General features: G+C 32.9%; 1 protein-coding gene and 1 long non-coding RNA gene across 2 annotated transcripts; one reads left to right on the plus strand and one right to left on the minus strand.

Annotated features, from left to right (window-relative positions):
- Positions 1–6201: 6201 nt before the first annotated feature.
- On the minus strand, positions 6202–6805 carry LOC116202961. Its single transcript, XR_004156178.1, has 3 exons — positions 6592–6805; positions 6393–6441; positions 6202–6294 (listed from the first exon to the last, which is right to left on the minus strand). It is a non-coding gene; the product is annotated as an uncharacterized LOC116202961 (long non-coding RNA).
- A 9323-nt stretch (positions 6806–16128) lies between these two features.
- LOC116205599 (probable aspartyl protease At4g16563) lies at positions 16129–17787 on the plus strand. Its single transcript, XM_031538231.1, has one exon. It carries the CDS (start codon positions 16166–16168, stop codon positions 17627–17629), a length of 1464 nt encoding a protein of 487 aa, XP_031394091.1. The 5' UTR covers positions 16129–16165; the 3' UTR covers positions 17630–17787.
- The last annotated feature ends 5161 nt before the right edge of the window (positions 17788–22948 follow it).

Here is a 22948-nt window from a genome sequence, read left to right on the forward strand (position 1 = left end):
AATTTGTTATCAGTTCTGTAATATGACATGTATTTTATTATAATACGAGGTTTTTTTTGTTATTGTGTGGATTGCGCTAAATATTGATTTTACATAACAACGTTCTTGGAATAGTAGGTTCAATAGGTATCAAGTGTGACTTGATTGTAAGATCCTATGATTAATGAACATTATTCATAAACATCCATAGTTGGAGTATTATTGTTAACGAGGACGACAGTAATGCGGTTAGACTACTGTGGCTGTTGATTGATGACCAAGTCTCATAGGTCATGGATGTGGAGACATCAAGTCACACCACAAGTATACATTAGGAGTAATGTGTACTGGACTGCCTCGCCATGAGATTACTATATGGGTTGTTACGTGCTTGTTATTAGCAGATCTCATAGTGATTATGGTGTAGTGGTCATTTGACTTGAGGTCACCATTGATTCCTACATGTAATGTTGTATACTTTGATACTATTAAACGTCACCTTAATAGGCTGGTTATAAAAACAATTATTGGGTATGCATCAGATATCAGCACCCCATTCTGGTCCATCGGCTCCAACGGGGAGCAACAATAGCTACCGGGACTACAACCTGACAAGTGCAGCAGAACAAGGCATAGAAGAGCTCGGACCACTATTCATAGTCGGGGCAACATGGGCAAACACATGATTAGAGAGCATGGATTACAAAAGAGAAGCTAGAGCCACCAGAGGGTCGCAACAAGTAATCAAGAAGAGCATACAAGCAGTGAACCTCGGAATAACAGAAGCCGGCACAACAATACTATTCATCGTCGGATCGCTAAAGCATTAGAATGTATCCAATATGGGACTCTAAAAATTCCTCTTGGTACCAAAATGATCAACGGCACCTCCGAGTGCATTGAAAAAATCTTCTGCCTAAGTCGGGGTACCCTAGAACGCTCATAGACACCTGCCTAACTAGGCTCCCGGGATGACCACTCCACAGATGAATTAACAGCACCCGAAAATAGGCATGCACTTACCCAAGGATCACCAGGACCAGGGAACAGGTTTCAGATTGCATTTCGGAACTCATCATGGTCTCTCGAATGGATCCCGACCTGAGAAAAATAGGTCATTTCCACACAGAAACATAGCCGGAGACCCTTCTTACGAATTGCCAGTGCACGAAATTTATGCCAATCAGTCCTAGGGACCTCAAGGGCAAGGAAAATAAACCATGATCGCACTGAACAAGTCATTTAGATTTCCCGACTACCATTCCGACAGCAAAAGGGCCCCTTTCGGACAAAATCTCGCGCTCGGAGCTCATTCGGCTCAATGTTGACGTCCGAGCTCTACACCACCCACTCCCAACAACTCCCAGGGGCTAGGAAATCATTTCGGTTCGGACCAAGCAAATCATACCGATCTCCCGAGTAACAGTTTAATGGTCACGAACGCCTCCCGGCAAACTTTCGAGATTCGTCTTTGACAAACGGAGATCGCAGTGATCTCCGAACACATTAGAACACTTGGAAAACACTGAGAGAGCCCTATTCGCGGATTCCTAAGACGTCTCTAGTTATTGATCTTCAACCAAGGTCGGCGAGTCAACCGTTCTGTCCAAAGCACAAAGCATGCCCGAGAGCGATACAACACGAGAGGCGCGAACAGGCGATAGAAACAGACAACTTCGTTCCGATCATCCAAACGGAGCAAAACGGGCTTTTGAGTCCCCGAGCCACCTGAGCATTCGCTTACATGAAGCATGTCAATATTAGGCTCATTAAAACCGTATTCGCGCGTACATTGATAATTCATAGTTCAAGCGAACCACGGAAATTGAGCGCGCGATCAATCGAGACTCGAACTTCTCCCGGCTTTCTTCCTAGCCAAGTGGGACACTCAAACCAGCCAAGCCAAGCCAAGCCGAGCCCAAGGAAGGTTGGGGGCCCCTACCTTTTCTCCGATCAAAGCATTTCTCTTTTTAAAAAAAAATAAATTTGTAAATTTTTTATTATTTTCCTTGACGTGCATGACACCATTCGCCATGTAAGCACCATTTTCCTCTGCGTTAGCAAAATAAATGAGAAATGGTAAAGATGTCTAATATAATAAAAAAATCAAAGTTCGTTTATTTTCTTACCAAAAAAATAAAGTTCATATCAAAATTGAAAATGACTCGAAGACCATATTTTTTTGAATCATTAACCCTATAATTTATCAAAACAAAGGTGTCTAATTATTACATCTACAAGTAAAATATGCCATTATGATCCATGATCTTAGCTATTCATTAAAAATAAAAGATTAAAGGATGAAATCAGTAAATTTATTATTGGTACGTTTGGTTTCAGAGTTAACATAATTTTGATTTAGATTGTGAAAAAGGACAAATGGTTGTATAGTGTGTTGAGTTAAAATTAAAATTAACATTTTTGACTTGAAAAATGTATATTTTTGTTGTATAGTGTGTTAAGTTAAAATTAAAGGTAAAATTTTTATGATTTTAATTGCGAAACAGATGGAGTAATATAGATCCACCACGGATCCACCGAGAAGGAAAATGAACAAAGGTCCCCCCAAGAAGAAGACAAGTATGCGAAGTATGAAATCCTCGAAGCACACATATGCCTCAGATCCTGCACAGGCTGACAAGGAGATGACGCAACATCCTTAAAACTTGGCATCTTCGAGATCTAGTAAAGGACACATTGCCAAAATGTGACATGGGCTTTGCTACTTCTGGAACATTAAGAGTGTGTTTGGATTTAGAGTTGAGTTGAGTTGAATTTTGATTTTAATTGGTTTGTAATGATTGTATTATTGAATTATGAAAAAAAAGGTCAAAGGTCCCCCCAAGAAGAACAAAGGTCCCCCCAAGAAGAAGACAAGTATGCGAAGTATGAAATCCTCGAAGCACACATATGCCTCAGATCCTGCACAGGCTCACAAGGAGATGATGCAACATCCTTAAAACTTGGCATCTTCGAGATCTAGTAAAGGACACATTGCCAAAATGTGACATGGGCTTTGCTACTTCTGGAACATTAAGAGTGTGTTTAGATTTAGAGTTGAGTTGAGTTGAGTTTTGGTTTTAATTGGTTTGTAATGATTGTAATATTGAATTATGAAAAAAATTGTGAAAAAGTAATGAATAGTTGAGAGAAAGTAATAATTAAGTAATGATTGTGTTGTTGAATTGTGAAAAAGTAATGAATAGTTGATAGAATTTAATATTAAAAATTGAATTGAATGATTAAAAAAATTTAAAAATTTTAAAAAGTAATAATTGTGTTATTGAATTCAAAATAAGTGGAGTTGAGTTGAGTTAAAAATTTTTTAAAATATAAACACACCCTAAAAGTGCCTTTGGTTTCAGAGTTAAAGTAATTTTGATTTTGATTTTGATTTTGATTTTGATTTTAATTGTGGAAAATGACAAATGAGATGGTATTATAAATTTGACTTGAAAAACGTATATTTTTATTGTATAGTGGGTAGAGTTAAAATCAAAATCATGATTCTAAAATCAAACTAAGAAATCAAACGCACCCTAACAAACGCACTTTCGGTCAAGAATAATCTATTAATTGATTATTCAGATGAAATCGTCATTGGGACCCCTCAGATTTGTACTTCTCCCACTACGTTCCATTTTTTTTTCTCTGATAAGTCACTACGTTCCATTTGAAATCCCCTGAGTGCTTCTAAATCATAGTACTTCCCACTAATCCCCTATGTAATAATTATGTGTAGGACGTATTATCACTTGAGACTAGATTAATTAATTAAATAGATCAATCGTGTAAAGAGATATAATATGACAACACACAACATTGCTTGAAATTGTGAGAACTTGTCTGTGAAATTTCTTGTGTAGCTCTGTTCAATTTCCTCTCTTTATTTATTGGATCTGTATGAACTTCTTTTGTTAACCCCGACGAGGTTGCCAGCGGCCTCAAAGTCCACGGCTACCCCATATGGGGGGTGGGGGAGCCCATGACGCCAATTCCTTCCGGGCGGTTTCTTTCTTTTTTGAATTTTCATATTTGGTTTTGGTTTTATATTTAGTTTTTAACATTTTTATATCACTAAAAATATTAAAGTTGTTGTCACGTCAGCATAGGGAACACATGGCATCCGATATGCTGCCACATTAATGAAAATGAGGGGGGTTTGTGTCCTATTCTAAAAGTAAAGGATGTCGTTATTTTTTTATGAAATTATAGGATTGGTTTATGGAATTTATCCTAGAATAGAAAAAGAAAACTCATAGGCTCTACCGAAGTCTCACAGAGAAAAGAAAGAGGAGCCATTTCTCAAGTTTCTAGTCCCTGGGGATGTGAAATATGAGGAACTATCACTTTAGCATCAAATATAGTCTCCATTAGTTTTGCCGTTATATTTTGCTGATGTGACAAAAGTCTCCCTAATATAACACCCAAAAGTGTATTTAAGCTTTCTAAAAATATATCTCTTTAGAGCGTATTTATTTTTCGGTGTGAATCATGATATCTGAAAGTTCAATTAGATCCCGGCTAATCTAATCGAACTAAGTCGGACCATTAAGGGGTAAAACTGTCCTAACATGAATTTTCTACATTCATAAAGAATCAAACATCTTTAGAACGTACTTAAATTAATCAATAGTGTATATATATATATATATTTATAAGATATGTTGCATCAACATATAAGCAAAAAAATAAAAATCTAGTTTAGGAAATATAAATTAGAATTAAAGGAAATAAGTTGCATTTCGCCAAATATCACATAGAAAAGAAATATTATTCACTATATTTCATTGTATTAGGTCCATGGACCTCTTTATACACAAAAAACATATTATTTAGAGAAAGGGACTTAGTACAATGCCACACGCCCTCACTTAGTAACCTAGATATTCTAAATTTGATTATTGTCAGTGGGACAACCTATGTCATTTATTTAGTTTTCCTTTTCAATTTCATATGCTATATTTATTGGTCTCCTTTGTAACCGAAAGGAAATATTCTTCATATCACAAATAAGTAATATATATACATATATACACAAACCAGCTTTTACCTGTGCGATGCATGGATTTTCTTCTCATCCTTTTCTTCATAATCTTGATATGTAACATAGGCATGCTATAAGAAAGAACTTATATATAAAAATAGATTTTATTTAAATATTCTAAGTATTCTATATCAAACAAATATATCCATATTATTTATTAGATGAATATTTCACAAATTAAGTTTTAAATTTATATATTTGTACAGAATATCTTTTGTCAAAATTAAGTTTTTTTAAATAATTTTTGTTACATGTTTTTTAATATTATATTTTCGTACATTAAAAATTGCAATACTAAGATCCTTAAAATGATTAGCCTGGAAGTTTTAATTTTTTAAGAGAAAAATATTTAAATTCTTCTATGTATTTCAAAGAAAAATGCTAAAATTGCTAAACATCTCACAATTACTTAATCCATAATCATTTAAATGAAGAAATATATATATATATATATATATATAATTGTATCATGACTAATAAATAAAGTTAGAAAAGTAAATTTCTAAATACATGCAATCAGATTCTTTCCTAAATTAATTGCAATCAGATTCTTTCCTCTCCTCTTGATTATTATCCTTCCCAAAATTATTTGGGATCGGATTCTTTCCTCTTGATGCTTTCTAACCAATTTGCCAATCTCCTGTCAATTTCCATTAGATGGGGACATGATTACCGTTTACCAATTAATTAAATCTTGAGCTTCCTATACGTATTACTATTTATAAATTAATCAAGAAAGGAAATAAACATTATTGAAACAAATATTTATATCATATATATATATATTATAAAATGAATTAATAACAAACTGTATGCTACATTTATCATCATCATTACTTAAAAATGTATCCAGCAAAAAGAATCCAACAAAAATCATTACTTAAAAATGTAAAGATATTACATGGACTATAATCGCCTTAAAGTATAAAATTATTCTTTGTACACTGCATGGTTAATCTTCTCGTGGTGAACAGCTTCAAGATTACGACTTGGTGAATTACTGAAAAAATAATTTGCCAATATTTTTAAAAAAGTACAACAGACGAATGAATTCGAGCAAATTACAATTCAAGAAACATTTATATATATTACAAAAAGAATTAATAACAACTTCTATACTAAATTTATCATCAATACTTAAAAATATAAAGATATTACATGGACTATATATATGTCTTCAAGTAGTCAACATAAGTATTTTTTGCATACTACATGATTAAGCTTCTCGTGGCGATCGGTCAGTTTCAATATTTTGACTTAGTGAATTCCTGTAAAAAAAATTAATTTAACAATATTTTAAAAAAAAGTAAAATAGGCAAATGCGAGCAAACAATTCAAGGAAAATATTATATCAAATTGAACTTACATGAAAAACCTTGTCATTTGGATAGCGGATGATTTAGCTTCTCATGCATCTAAAGTTAGAAAGTGATTAGCGCTGTCTATCAAATGTAAGAAGAAAATTGAACAATTCAAGGAAGATATTATATATCAAACCTATATATCATAAATGAAAAATTCAACAATAGTTTAACTACTATAACTTAAACATAAAGTGTTCAAACCTGAGGAGATTGTGATCCAACTCTATTGGTTCGAATCCCAGAATTCTTCTTAAACCTGGTGGTTCCAATCAAATGTCGACCACTCTGGTTGTTGTTTCGGACTTTCAACCTGAAAATTTATATGCAAAATCACTGAGCACATGCAAGTTTTCAGAGAAAAATTTCCAAAAAAGTGCTTAAACTAAACAACCCCCAATCTCTGTGCAGAGCTCTCATGTCCATCTCAGTGCACAACTTGGTTTGCTTCCCATTTTATAACAGACTTTGAGATAAAGCACATGGATCGAGCTATGTATATATAGATAGCTAGCTTACGTTACTAATTGCCCAATAAATTTGGTTTTACTGACGAATGAAAACAGAGAAAGGAACATCTTCTTTTTCGGTAACGACCCTTCTTGGGTAAGAGAGAGAGGGACATTTAAATCTGTTATCTTTATTCTCCGTTAACTTGTAAGTAATAATTACCTATGGTAGAATTGGCTGGAAATTGCTCCCAAGGAAAGTAATCAATCCTATTGCATTTAATTTTGGGAATTAAGGAAATCGGCAAATTGGTAGGAAAGTAGTCAAGAAGAAAGAATCTGATTGCAATTAATTTTGGGAAGGAAAGTAATCCAGAGGAGAGGAAAAATTCCAATCGCAATTAATTAATTCTCAAACCCTATTTATTTATTATGCGGGATACAAATATATATATATATATATATATATATATATGTATTTACATACACATTAAGATGAGAGATGCAGGTGGAATTCACATAGAAAGATGATGAAATCCATATCTATCTATCTATCTATTAGTAAAATTAACTTGAAGCGTAATAAATGCGTTTCAATTAATGCATTTAATAAAAAGTATAAATAAGATAAATACTATTTTTAAATTTTAAAAATATATCTATATATTAGTAAAATTAACTTAAAACGTAATAAATGCGCTTTAATTAATGCATTTAATAAAAAGTATAAGCGAGATAAATACTATTTTGAAATTACAAAAATATAATATAATTTGAAAACATTGAAATACTAGCAAAAATACAATACCTTTTTTTTTTATCAAAAGTAAGCAAAAGTGAATCATTAAAGTTAATGAAAATTTTAAAATTTTGCCAAAAAAATAAAATTAAGAAATTAAATCTATAAATAAAATTGAATTGGACATTTTCAATACTATTAGAATAATATTTGCATTTTGTATACAAAATTGATGTTCATGTTAGAATATTAAAATTAATAATATGTATAACTTATTATTATTTAAAATTATAATAATTGTATGTATATAATTAAACTAAGCATGTGCAACGCACGGGACAATTAGTCGCAAAATTATTATTGAATTGTAGAACTTACTCTTATTGTAATTAAAAATTACCCTAACTTTTACACAAAACTAGTATTTTATCTTGTGCGTTGCACGGGTTCATTATCATACAAATGTTATCATTTTTATGTGAATTAGAAATCCCATTTTAACAACAACATTTCTTTTTAATAAAAACAAATGATTAATTTGAAACTCAAATTAATCATATATATATATTTTTTTTACATACCAAACTTGCTTTTAAATCATTTAATTTATGAATTATTATGTTGCCAATTTGAACAAATTAATCTAAATTTGTTATATTAATGAAATTATGCATTGTCATTTATATAAAAAAAATATTTTTGCTGAATTATGTATATATATATATATATTAATCTACATATTTGATTGGATTCTATCTAGAAAGCGATTTTTGCATTTATTATCACGTATTGGTTAACACTTTTCTATGATATATTAGTTTGCAGGAGCTTGCTCTTATATAAATTAAATAGTGTATTCTACTATATATAGAGAGTACAGATATAGGAATTCAATAATCAAAATATGATTATGCAATTATATCAATAATGAAAATAGATAAATTTCTATTTGTATTGTTTTTGAAATTTTAAAATAATATAAAAAGATTTTACAAAAACTATTAATAGATAGCAAATTGAAATTCCAACCATATTAACTATAACCCTATTAAATGTTTGTGGGAGTCAATTTTACTTTTATATATATAGATATAGCTATAGATATTAACTCTACTTTATTGAATCGAATTAATTGCATTTAATAATGAACAATATTATAAAAGCTTATAAGAAAATTGGTGATTAATTAAGATAACATCATAACCGATATATGAAAATCAATCAGTGTAACTCACGAGATAGAGTACTAGTATATAAGTAAATCAAAGTACACTTGCAATAAATGACTCTAAAAAATGCTATCAATATTATAAAATTTAATATTATCATAAAATTTGCATACACAATAATAATAAAAAAAGTAGATAATACAATAAATTATCATAGAATTTCTGTAAAAAAATAAATCATAATGCAATAACTATAAAATCTTTACGATAATATAAAATTTATATACTTGAAATGAGGATATCAATAATTAATCATATATAAGCATACAATTTTTATTCAAAAATTATCACAAGCCAATAATTATATGATCTTGTGGTAATATAAAAATTAAATATTTGAAAATGAAGAAGTCTCAAAATATATTTTTAGCAAATTGTGCAAACTAAAGTTTTAATAAAATTAAATAAATCTATTAGAAGGCATAATATTACCGTAGGTCATGAAATATATAATTCAACTATTTAAAATTAGACCAACTCCATTAAGGATTATATTTGAAAATTAAATTAGTCCAGCTCTATCTACGATTATTTTTTAGAACTAATTATTGAATATTTTTATTCTTTTTTCTTTTTTGTTGTCCCAGAGGTGTTCGGGATTCGCCCGATTGATTCCCGGGACTCCGTGAACCGCCGGTGGCATGAGGAGTGAATAATCACATCAAAAGCACTCTGGTGGTCTCAAGGAGTATTGAACTGGGGATTGGTTGGATACATGAGTTCCTCCTTAACCATTAGGCCAAACTTTTTGGGGTTGAACATTTTTGTTCTTAATAAGTAAATTAATTTTTAGAAATATGATAATTATTATAAAAGGTAATCTATAAATATAACCATAGCCCGTGCAATGCACGGAATTGAACCCCAATTTTATATGAAAGAAAAGGTGCAAGAAAATTTTAAACTTTTGGTTAACTTATGAAGATAGCTTTGTAGGTAGGATTTTTAGAATGGGGACAATTAAGACACATGATAAGCTCTTCATATCACTAATAAAGGCTGGTTGAAATAGTTCGTTACTTGTTCTCCTTAAATAAAATCTCGTGTTTAAATCTTGTGAACTATGAAAATGCTTGATTGGGAGTGATTGAGAGAATTTTACCTTTCAGTGAGCCAACTCGAGTCGTACTAAATTAGTCGTGGTCCATTGTATTTTTTATTACTGGGACCGGAACAAAAAATCCTCTTCATATCCTCACATATCCTTTACATTTATCATGTGATCTTTTCATTTTTCAAGAAAGATAATTAATCCTTATCGATAATAAGGACCGATAATAGACGGTTCATTGAATTTAACACATTAAGAGAGAAAAATAACATCATTGTACTTTTATTGAGTTGGCACTTTAGTCCCTGATCAAATTTTGCTACCAATTGAGCCCAAATGTTGGGGTTCCATCCACCAAATTGGTCCTCGCTACAATGCCTCTTACGAAAGTCTGATGTTGTGACTTCAATGGACCAAACTGCGTTAAAAAATATATTTTTTAATAAGATTGAAAAAAATGACGTCGTTCTAGTAACTTTTTTGAAAATTTATGTTATTTTTAAACGGATGAAGTGAGAAGACTGCGAACCTCTGTTTTTAAACAAGAAAACATAAGGAGAGGGGAAGGGAGCAGACTAGCAGGAGGCTCCCTGGCGAGGCCTCGCCTCCTTGACCGACGTTGTCGAAGGTTCCTCTTGCCTCCATCGACCTCAGCCTAGGGGGTGACGGTCGGTTGTTGGGGAGCTTCCTACCAATCCACCCCCTTCAAGCATTGTAAAATAAATAAATAAGGTAAAAATTCTAAAAACGACGTCATTATGCCAAGTATGATTAAAATATGAATTTTTGACGTTGTTTAGTACATGGAGTCACCACATTAGATTTTCGTTAGAGGCATTAACGGTGGGGACCAGATCGGTGTACAAAGCCCCAACGTTTTGGGCCAAATTGGCAGCAAAATTTTATCAGGAACTAAAGTTGTTGCTTGTTAAAAGTTCAAGGATGAACGTGATAGTTTTTTATTTAAAAAATATGGTGAAATGCATTTAACTTAAGAAAATAGAATTGGAAAGACACTTAAAATGGAGCTGTGGTTTACTATTCAACTTGGATGGTGCTTTCAACTCACTTTCTTAGCTTTTATATATTATAGGGTTAATAGTAAAACACAAATTTTGCACATTTTTATAGTTATAGCACGAACTATTTCCTTTGCATGAAAATACACCAATTTTCAATACGTAATAATGTTTGATATGATGTCAATTTTTTCATTAATTTTAACGAAAATTGACGAGATAGCACTTGACAGTGTCATGTAGTGCACGAGATTGGTCGGGTGGGCCCCCACTAAATTTTTAATAACAATTATTTGAAAATTAAAATAAAAAATAAAAACGGAAAAAATTAAATCTTGTGAACTTGAAGTAGGAAGAGGAGGGAGGGGGTTCGGTGGTGGGTGTTTTGCTAGTGTCCATTGCCACCCAATCATGGTCACCGGTAAACCTCTATTTTGGATGGTGGTTTCCGATCAGGCCACCAACGATCGGAATTGAAGGAACCCAGGCAACCCTGATTGGGGGCGACGGTGGGGGCCGGCCTTTTCTGATAAACTTAATGGGAAAATTGACAATTGAAATTGCTTTATTTTCAAAGAAAGTGCTTTTTTTTTTATTAACACTATTTGTTGTTTCTATTACACCTTTAGTTTTGGCGATTGTCTCATATAATTTCCCTAAAACTATACATATAATCTGCCATACACGCGTGTCTGGTAACTCATGCAAAGGTCTGGCTCGTGCTTCCCACTAGGTTTTCGGAGAGGATTCCTTTCTGCAAAACCACATATGCAAAGTTCCCTCTTTTGGGCATTACTTAATTAATAATTTTTTTTCGTTGTCCTTTTACCTGAAAATGAGACATAAAACATGGGAGTCTGACTTGATTATTCTATATCGCGTTCATGCCAGCCTTCATTTAAAAAGTAAAAGACGAGGCCAAGGCTGTCTTTAGTTAATGGCTGACTAATTTTTGAAAACTCCTCAAAACTATTTTAAAGCACGCTTACTTGAGTATATTAATGCTTCCATATCATACAATGAGCGCTGCCTAATTAATCGCCATTTTTTTTCACTTAAACTAGGCGAAAAAAGGTCTAATATCCTAGGCATTTGGTGAACGGAACATAAAAGGACAACCAAAAATTCTACTGATTTAAATTAAACCGTCAAGAATAAGTGGCATTATATTAAAATATTTTCGTGTAATTGGTACCTGTTAATCTTTAAATATACTAAAACTCTTGCACATCATTACTACATGACAACTCTTCATTTTTTCTAACTTCTTTAATTTCTTTTCTTTGTATTTTTTTCAATGCTTATCCATGCTACAAGTTTTAATTAGTTTTATCTGATTGGTTAAATTTCTATTGTGAAATCTTATATAATTAAAGTAGATCTCATTCTTGCACATTACGAAGCCACATTTCACCAATTTGGTTTCTTTATTTTTCTTATTCATTTTTCTTTTCTTTGTGCTTTTTACAAAAATACTTAAATTAACTACACAAATTAAACCAAATTTTTTTCCAAAATAAACTAAACCTCTTGCACATCATTGCCACATGTCAACTCTTCATTTTTTAACCATTTTTCATTTCTTTCTTTTTGTATTTTTTTCTTATGCTTATCCATGCTACAAGTTTCAAATATTATTGCCGGTTAATCAAAGAGTGCACAAAGAAACTTTAATTTTTTTTTCTTGTAATAGTAAGAAGCAATTCCGATATTATGTGGGTATTCAGAACATGTGACTCGTGGATCATTACATTGCAAGTTCTATAAGTATGCTAAAATTTGAGTTGGAGTTTTAAATGAATAAATTTGGCTACAATAATTCTAAAATGTTTAGTCCATTATAGATATTTAGTGCAAATCAGCCAATGTTTCTTTGTGTTTGCGCCACCAAATATATGTGCATTATACAAGCTAATGAGTAATAAAACTAATAAATAATATGACATATATAAAAAAATTTAATCAGAGCCAACAATATGAAAAAATCCGTAATCACGCAAATGATAATATATATATATATATATATTTGAAAATTAAAAAATAGAAAATAATGATCATATTTATAATGTCTATCTACGTCCCGCTACGAAGTGTGGGTTTGCTTCGTAGTATTTACTAAATTTCATGCAATTATCTATAGTTACATTAAATTAGATAAATGCCCATACCATATACAGGTTTATTAAATCTTATTAACATGGTTATTATATCCTTTTATTTCTTTTTCTCCTACGCGCATAAAAATTTTTTATAATAAAATTAATAATTACGTTGATAAATATTATATTAATTTTTTAGAGAAAAAAGAGGTATTGCACTTGAGGTGGATATATGTTGGAGAGAAAGAAAAAGAGAAAAGTGGGAGGGAAAGAACAGTTGTAAAGTGGATAGTTACCTGGCTGAGTGTACAACCATATCTTTGATTTAATGGCTCTTATAAATTGAAAGCTGTGTATATGAATATTCCGAAAAATAAAAGTTACAATGTAAAAGATTTTATCCATTTATAATAGTATAAATGTAATATTCTTTAGAAGTTTCTTAAAGTTTAGATTTTGCGGTGGGAGAGGGGTGGGGTTATTTCCAATCCCTCTTAAATAAACCACGCATTTTATTGTTCATGGGACCAGGACATAGTAACATATTACATCCGTCAAATCACCGTTTCAAGCCTCATCTTACATGAATTTTCAAATAAAGAAAATGAAAAATGAAATAAGAAATAGAGGAACATCGAAATTTCACGTGCGAAAAATCTGCTTGAAATTTCTTATTTACTGGTGACAATATATACTATTACACTACGAATATTTTTCTTGCTCATACTTTTCTCATTAATTTAATGATCTGTCATAGAGGTTGTAGTACAGTGGTGTACATCCTTGCATAATAATCAAGATGTTCCAAATTCAATACTCGTAGTGGAACTACATGTACCCCTGTATTAGTTATTAGAATTTCTACTTCATTGTATTAAGTTTATTGGATCTTAGTTGTAAAATATAATGAACTTTTCATAAATCCCCTTTTTTCTACTAGTCCCCAAAATTATGTAGAGAAAATTTTGAGATCTTAGCACTGATTAGAAACGGAAATCATCTTACAGAATGTCTCCACTCCCCTTGTTGTCTAATGATTTGTTAGATAGATATAATATCAAGAAATTATTATTTCTTATATGTGCTTATAATATATATATATATATATATATTTTGAAATGGAGGCCTAAGCCCGAGTTCAATAAAATAAATAGCTTATAATATCTTAAATAATGGATTTGGAGTGTCCGTGGGTCTTCTCATATGGAGTATACTTCGTTACGAGAGATACAATATCGAGGAAGAAAATTGTCTGTAAATAAAAAATTTGTAAAATTAAAAAAAGTATAGGGAATATGTATCTATTTAGAAAAAGATAAAATAGAGAGTAAATAAAATAAAACACATGGTGTCAAATCCTATAGTGATTGAGGAAAATAGAGAAAAGTTTTTATATCATATGGGTGAAAAATGTGATGTTATATTTACTCGTGACCGCTATATGTTTACTTTCATAGGTGACATTCTTTGTTTATAGTACTCATAAAGAAAAAGGGAAGAACTTGCACGTAATAGTGATATATTTAGGAATAAAGGGAAAAAAAGATTCTTTATAAATAATTGGTCTAACAATAATGATTAGGTTATTTGACTTGACAGGTCACTCGTGTTACGAAATGGTCCAAAATGGGGAAAAGGGCCCGACCCAACCTTGGGATCCAAAATGGTTCCTCAAATCATTTTCTAAATAAAAATTGGGGGGACAATTTTTTTTGGAAATAACTGGTCTGATTATAACGGTCCGATTATTTGAGCTAACGGGCCAACTAAATTACGTAATACCTTATTTGGAATAAATTTGAAAACATTAAAAAAGGAAAAAAATTAAAAAACTAAAAGTTTAAAATTTGAAAAAAAAAAAACAGAGTGGAGGAAAGGTCGCCACTCGCCCACAGGGTCCAAAATGGGACCCCAAATCTTTTCTGTATATAAAACAATTTCTAAATTAACGATCTAGCGACCAAATAATAACGAAATTGCCCAATTATCAATGACTTTTCAATCTTGATAAAACCAAAATAGTCCAATATTGCATTAATTTTTTTTCGATTACAAGAAAGACTTATGAGTCTAGTACAATAAAATTAGAAATCTTAAATATCTACTCAAAGGGATAGTCTTACTTGAGTATCGAGCTTGAAATATTTTGGTTATTAGACGAGATCATGCGCTACTGCACTACATTCTCTTCAAAAGGTGTAAATGAATCCGATTGTAACTTCCATGAAAAAATAAAATACGCAACACATCATTTTATTGGTTTGGGTATACTTATCATAATAAAATGTAAACCCCCTTTTCCGGTGTGCACTCTGTAGGTATCCAGAAGTATAGCGAGACCTGATCAACTTAGTTCGAGTCAGGTCGTTTCATTAAGAAGTAAAATTCTCACGATCATAAACAAGATTTGAATTCGAATTTTTTTTAACAACTAATCGTTAGTCCGCTTGAACCATCTCATATTGATAGGTAAACCCCCCTTTTCCTCTTGTATTCTGGTTTAATCTTTATCATTACCTCTGCATGCTTAAAGTGCGCCAATTAACCAATAGCAAAGGTAAAAGGAAAATTCAACATGGCGGTCTTAGATGATGATATTGATCTTTTGAACCATATATTCCCCCCTTTCTCCCTTGAATGTGTTAGTCGGATTTCTTGCGTTGGGCATTACCTAATCTGAAAAGCCCTAGTTTTAAACCGTTTTGTGATCAGGCTAAGCATCTGGCTTATTTTTTCTAAGCATTTGTTAAATTATTTCACATCCTAAACTATGCAGTGGAACCTTCATAATTATTAGTCCAACCCATTGATTTTATGACCATTTATGATGTGACAATGTATCTTCATCGACACCTGAGGATTATCTTTTAAATAAAAAGACTGATTTTTCATATCATATAGTAGATCTTAAATGTCAACCTAACATGCAAATAATGTTGAATTGGAGAGAGAAAGAATTTAGTGCAGAACTGACATCACTCTTGGCATGGGATCAAAAGGTCCTTACTACTGATTTCTGTGAGCAGGACTCCTCGTGTCCCTTTAGACTTACAGACATTGGTCGCGTAACTAAAAAAAATTATGCTGAATTGGAATTCAGGCTTAGTGATACTCTATAAATTCACAATGCAGTTAGGCATACAGACATCTAATGGTCTTGTAAGGATCCTAAAAGAGAGGAGAGAAGTCATAATGGTACCACATCAACCATCGAAAGCCACCATTAGTCTTAGTTTTCTAATTCTTCTCCTCGAAGCTATTTTCAGTTTCACATCCACCAAATGCTTCGAAAAGCAGGGAGGCTCTCATAGGCTTGTTCTAGGCCTGAGCCGCTCTCAAACCCACATTTTTCTTCCAAAAGCCTCCGCTCAATCCACTAAACGACCTGCTGCTGCAACATCAGACATTTCGGAGCCCCTAAGGGAAGCTCGAGATGGGTACTTGGTATCCCTGAGCATAGGGACACCCCAACAAGTCATTCAGGTGTACCTAGACACGGGGAGTGACCTGACATGGGCTCCATGCGGTAACCTATCCTTTGAATGCATCGACTGTGATGACTATAGGAGCAGCAAACTATATACTGCATTCTCTCCATCCCTCTCTTCCTCATCCTCAAGGGACACATGCACTAGCTTGCTCTGCATGGACGTCCACAGCTCCGAGAATCCATACGATCCTTGCATCATGGCTGGTTGCTCTCTGAACTCTGCCCTAAAGGGCACTTGTGCCAGGCCCTGCCCTTCCTTTGCCTACACCTATGGTGCCGGTGGCCTTATTGTTGGCACCCTTACATTGGACACCCTTCGAGTTCACGGTAGCAGCACAGGGGTAATCAGAGAAATTCCAAAGTTCACTTTCGGTTGCGTGAGCTCCACGTACCACGAGCCCACTGGGATAGCTGGTTTTGGAAAGGGACCACTCTCCCTTCCTTCCCAATTGGGGTTTCTCCATAAGGGTTTCTCCCATTGCTTCTTGGCCTTCAAGTACGCAAACAATCCCAATATCTCAAGCCCCCTCGTGATAGGCGATACGGCCATAGCTTTGGATGATGATGGACACATGCAACTCACGCCAATGTTGCAGTCTCCGATGTACCCTAATTACTACTACATCGGCCTAGAGGCCATGACCATAGGCAACTTAAGTGCATTGCACGTCCCACAAAACCTTAGGGAGTTTGACTACGAGGGGAATGGAGGCCTACTAGTAGACTCCGGCACCACCTACACTCACCTTCCCGAACCTTTCTACTCGGAATTGCTCTCAACGCTTGAGCTGTTGATAAGATACCCTCGAGCAACTGAGCATGAGCAGATGACTGGCTTCGACCTCTGCTACAGCATCCGTGCTCCCAACAATACATTGGTCGATGATCTTCTCCCTTCCATCACATTCCATTTCTTGAACAACGTCAGCTTAGTTTTGCCCAAGGGAAACAACTTCTATGCCATGGGTGCACCGTCGAACTCCACAGTTGTGAAATGTCTACTCTACCAAAGCATGGATGATGGAGATTATGGGCCTGGCGGGGTTTTCGGGAGCTTTCAACAGCAGAATGTTCTGGTCGTTTATGATTTGCAGAAGAAAAGGATGGGATTTCAGGCAACAGACTGTGCTTCCGTTGCTATTGCACAAGGGCTTCAGAAGCATTAATCTCATTTAAGAATAATGTAATATGATTAACATGTTGAGAAAGAAGGTATACTACAATGGTACGTATACGTACCATCGTTTAGTAATCAAGAAGTTCTAAGTTCTACTTTTATTTAACTTTTCATTTCCTTGTATTGGACACATGAGCCTCATTTATATTCGAATATATATATGATTTACGTATTTGGTTTGGTGCACAATTAATGAAGACAACAGAATCCTTTGGGAAATCTAATCATTTTATGCAGTGATTCCATTCGATTCAATTAACATTTTCCTCCTATTAGACATGAACTCATATATTTTTCTTTTTTTCTTTTTTTGGGGTGAAGACATGAACTTATATTTTTTTGAGCAAATTACGCCATATATCCTATGATTTCACCTTTTTTTTAAATCTATTATATGTTTTTAAGATTATCAAAAATATCTCATGGTTTATATTTTTTTTCCAAATCTATCACGTTGTTATATCTTCTGTTAATATATAACAGTCTTGCCACTGTGGTCCTTTACCCGTGATAGATTTGAGAAAAAAATGAAAACCATGGGATAGATTTGAAAAAAAATTTAAAAACATAGGATAGATTTGGAGCCTATTTATGTTTCATTAACAGAAAATATAATGTCAGAATAGATTTGGAATAAAATGTAAACCATGAGATATTTTTTACAATTTTAAAAGTATATGATAAATTTGAAAAAAATGTGAAATCATGGGATATATGAGGTAAAAATCCCTATTTTTTTGGGCATGTACTTTGATATCCGGAAACTCAACGAATCCCAACTAATTCAGTTTGAAATATGATCTTATAATTGATAGTAACTTCGGTTTACTGTAATTTTATTTCTAATTTTTGCATTGCAAAACTGGAAATAATTTCGGTCAAGGTTGGTGTTTTGTGCGTTCAGCTGAAGTTATTGATTAATTAGTTTAATACGTGATTAGTCTTATGCATGAATAAAACTATGATGTTTTGTGCTATATCTAGCAGAAGGAACTAATTGCATGTAATTATCATATCAGTAGGGATCATTTTCGGACACAGGAAAAAAGCACGTTCTTCAATCTTTTCTTAAACCCAAGAAAAACATGCAAAAAGCTGTTAGAATTTTGTGCATATAGCTTTTCATGTTGTGCTTTAATAAATTAAAATTTTTATTGCGGATATTTGTGAGAAATTTTCAAAAATATTACGTGATACTAGAGTGCAGGTTCGAAACATAAAGGACATGATAGACCTTTAAAAATATTCTAGATTTCACATGAAAATAGTGTTAAATAAATGATAAATCACACTAGCTATTGTCTAAAAACATAAGTTTTTTGACCAAAGGGTTTGTTGTAATCTCGAGGTTCTCACACCAAATAGTTTAGCTATGGCAACATTATTGCCCTGCGAAAATGTCTCCGCTCAATGTGGATGATATGATGTGGCAAAATGGAAAACACGTGGCCTCCAAATCATCCTCCTTTTCAAAATATATATATGCGTGTGAACAATTTAGATCATAGTTGTCGCCAATCGAAATCATTCACACTTCTTTTCTTCGTAAGACTCAGTAGGATCTGTAATTGCTATGTGACATGATTAATCTAATTCATGTCTCAAAGTGGCGATAATACAACCATAAAATAAATCATATGGAGGATTAGTGGGGAGTCGTATGATTTGGAAGCATTCGTGTTTTTCAAATGGAAAGTAATGGGAGAAGTACAACTGATATGGGTCCCAAAGAAGATATATCATCTGAATTATTTGTTAACTTTAATTTAACTGAAAGTGTGGTAGTTAATATGCTGAATCATTTTTCTAGCAACGGCCTAATATATAATCTTCCAAAAGTACCAAAGGCCATGTGACAATTTTTGGTAATATGTCCTCAATAGACGTGGAAGATGGAATAAATGTTTAGTGAGTATTGCCAATCAAAATATATAAAAGTAAAAATCAATGGAATTGCTGTGAATCTTATATACTGACTACTTATATATTAATTTTAGATGTTATTCAGTCAAGTAATTGCGTAATACTCACCGAATATTTGCTCAAATTTGAGAATGCTGAGCCAACTCCATGTCCGTGTTTGTAGATGTCTGATTTGGCATTTTTTCTTTTATATTAAATGGGGACCCATGTATAGTTATAAAGAGAGATAAAATATACACTAAAAAAGAGAGATTAGATCACCAAAAAAAAAGATTACGCTTAATATGTTAAACTCCGCCTGAGCCTAAAAAAGGTTGGGCCCGTGTCAACCTAGAGCTTGTGATAAGATGATGAATCCAATTATCTTATATACTTAAGGATTTTATTTTTATTTTCAGATGCGTATAACTTTCAACACCTGCTTTCACATGAAGTTCATAGTTTTTATACTCACTATCACATGTCATAAGTCCTTAATCACCCATCCTCGACAATGACCTGCACATTGAGCTTTCTCCTCCGTGCTAGGTGTAAAGAACTCACATGAGGCGTATTTTGGTTGCTCTCAACACTAAATCTAGCATAACGTGAGTCCACACAGATACCCGTTGGACACTTGCGGACAGTTAGACCTATTCTATCTAAAAATTTGAAATCTGAGTTCAATCTCTTATAAACCCAGCAAAAATTTTACAAATTAAAAAGCACATGAAATTTCACTAACGATAATCAAACTCGACGCCTCTTGATTTCGCTAAAAGGATATGCCCCTGTGTTATATAACTCATTTTTTCCGCTTCCAATGTATGGAATATCTCCCCCAAATCTAATTTTGTATGTCATCGATAAGATGATGAACGGTTATAAATAACTACTTATAAAAAAAAGGTTATAATTAACCTGTTTCATTTTCTATGTAACCCTAGACTATTTGATATTAATTCAGAAAAAAAGATTGCATATATAAATATTTTTATTTTGGGTAAATTAGGGGTTGTAGCTTGATAGATTAAAAAGAAAAATTAAGTAATACAAATGCGAGAAATGGTGGACCTACAATATCATCAAATAGTGGAAATTTGAGTCAGAAAGGACATACAATAAGGCTACGGATATATTATAATAATACCAAAGTAACAAAGGTCCTTTCGAAAAATATTTTGTTCCTATATCATTCTTGCTTCATGGTCCCTAAGGAAGTCTGAAGAGAGCAATACGCGTATCGATATTTTTTCTAGTAAATCATCACCCTGGACTAAAAAAATATTATACTACAGTGACGTATATCTTTCCCTAATATTCAAAAGGTTGCAAATTCGATCCATATAATGGAATTACTCTTAATATTTTATTAGCTAATAAAATTTTTAATTTATTATAGTGACCCATCCTTGAACCTTCCTTGTAATTGAGGGGTAAAAATGCATGCAGAACGAACATGGTGGAGACGTAGTTGTCCTCCAAAAATTAATTTCCGTGGTTTTTTATCGAAATTATCAATTTCCGGGCCTTACCTACTGAATTCAAAATCAAAACCTCGGAGCAAGTACCAATTCTTATATGGTCTAATACACCGATCTAATCAATCAAATCTGACTTATATGCAGCACATGCATCCCCGTAAAAAGGAGAGGATTCGTTTTTGCACAAATACATAATATAGCTACTCGTGCATGCGTCTCCTACGTGCCACCCACCAGGTTTAGAATTAATTGGGCTTTTTCTTTTTCTTTTTCTTTTTCTTTTTTAACAGAAGACTTTGGATGCTGCTTATTAGCTAACAGAAGACTACTCTTTAGGCGTTTCGCTAGGCTTGACCATAATATTATTTTCAGTAAATTTTAAACTTTTATACTACAAATAAAGCATGTCCATTAAACTTTCCATCTATGTTTTAATCTCGTCCTCGTCGTTAGTTTTTTTTTTTGTTCGTATCTAATTGATAATCTTGTTTCATTGTCATATCAGCAGAGACCAAAAACATGGGGTTCTGATTCTCCCACTCATGACGGTCTTCATTTTGCATTCATTTATTTATGTCTAATTTTTCAATAAGTACGAGATGAGGCCGAGACTTTCTTCAGTTAAAACTTAATTAATAGTTGAGAACTCCATAGCATAGTCGTAAGCACGAGTAGTTGGCTAGATTTATGCTGCCTTATCCATACAGGGGAGCCGCTTAATCGCTGCCTTTGTTTCTCTTTTTTCTCCTCCCAATAAAAGAGGTCTATAAATAAATCTGATAAGGAATGGGGGAAATAGAAAATCAATGGGCATCTATATATATAATATATAATTGCAAAACGGAAAAAGGAAATTAATATTTATCACTCCTATTTTAAAATTCTCATATCCTCATGGCCCGACCCTTTTATACCTCGTAATGTTAATTAAATAATTTCATTTATTACATAGTTAACATTTATTAACTCATAATATTAATAATCAACACATTATTTGAATTAAGAAAGTTCTCAGAAAGAAAAAACAATTAATTAATCTATAATATTAGTTTATTCCCTACACAAAATAAAATTTTTTTATTTAATGATCCATATATAAAATAATATAAAATATATAGTCGAATAATAATCTTGCGCAATGTGGGGTGAGGTAGCTAGTATATACTAAACTCCATTTTAAGAATGAACTCAGAACCTTTAATTTGCAAGTAGTTATGTATTGAAATTGAGTCATTATATAATAAATTCAAGTTTAGTGCAGTGAAATATAATGTAATGAGTTTCATAAAATCAATATAATAAATTCGGAAAAGAAATGGTTATTTTTGGGTTGATATAGGAAACATGATGGAATATAATTTTAACGTTACACCTATTTAACAAGATATTATTTTAACTAATAAAATATGCAATTTCATCCTTTTTCTTTTTGTTTATTAAATTTATTGAATTGGTTAAATGAATATTCCTGAACTATTTTAAAGGAATACTCATCCCATCACCGAAGACAAATGCTCATTCCAATGGAATGATCATTTCAACTTTGACAAGCTGTAACCACCTCGTCTCATACTTAGTCAGGGATCATAAAAGGACCCTAGGCACATCACCGGTTAGAGGACGAGATCAAGCACAAGAGCTTACAGAGGGACGGCTTTAGAAGACGTTTTTTTTAAGACATATCAAATAAGTGCTTGAGTGTCTCCTCTCAAGTTCAAATTTTTTTGGTGCTGTGCGCACCCGAATTTAATCTCGTTGGGGCACGCATGCGCGCGCCTAAGCAACGCGGCTTGGGAGTGTCCACCTTCCCGGGGACGCGCGACGGACGCACGTGAGAATGAGTCGCCACTTGCCATTTTACGACCCGAAGGTCGAGGGCCGGCAAGTTACTCGGGTCTAGGGGTACGGGCTACACCTAATTG

This window comes from Punica granatum, chromosome 4, assembly GCF_007655135.1.
Source record: "Punica granatum isolate Tunisia-2019 chromosome 4, ASM765513v2, whole genome shotgun sequence".
In the NCBI taxonomy this organism is placed as follows: domain Eukaryota; kingdom Viridiplantae; phylum Streptophyta; class Magnoliopsida; order Myrtales; family Lythraceae; genus Punica; species Punica granatum.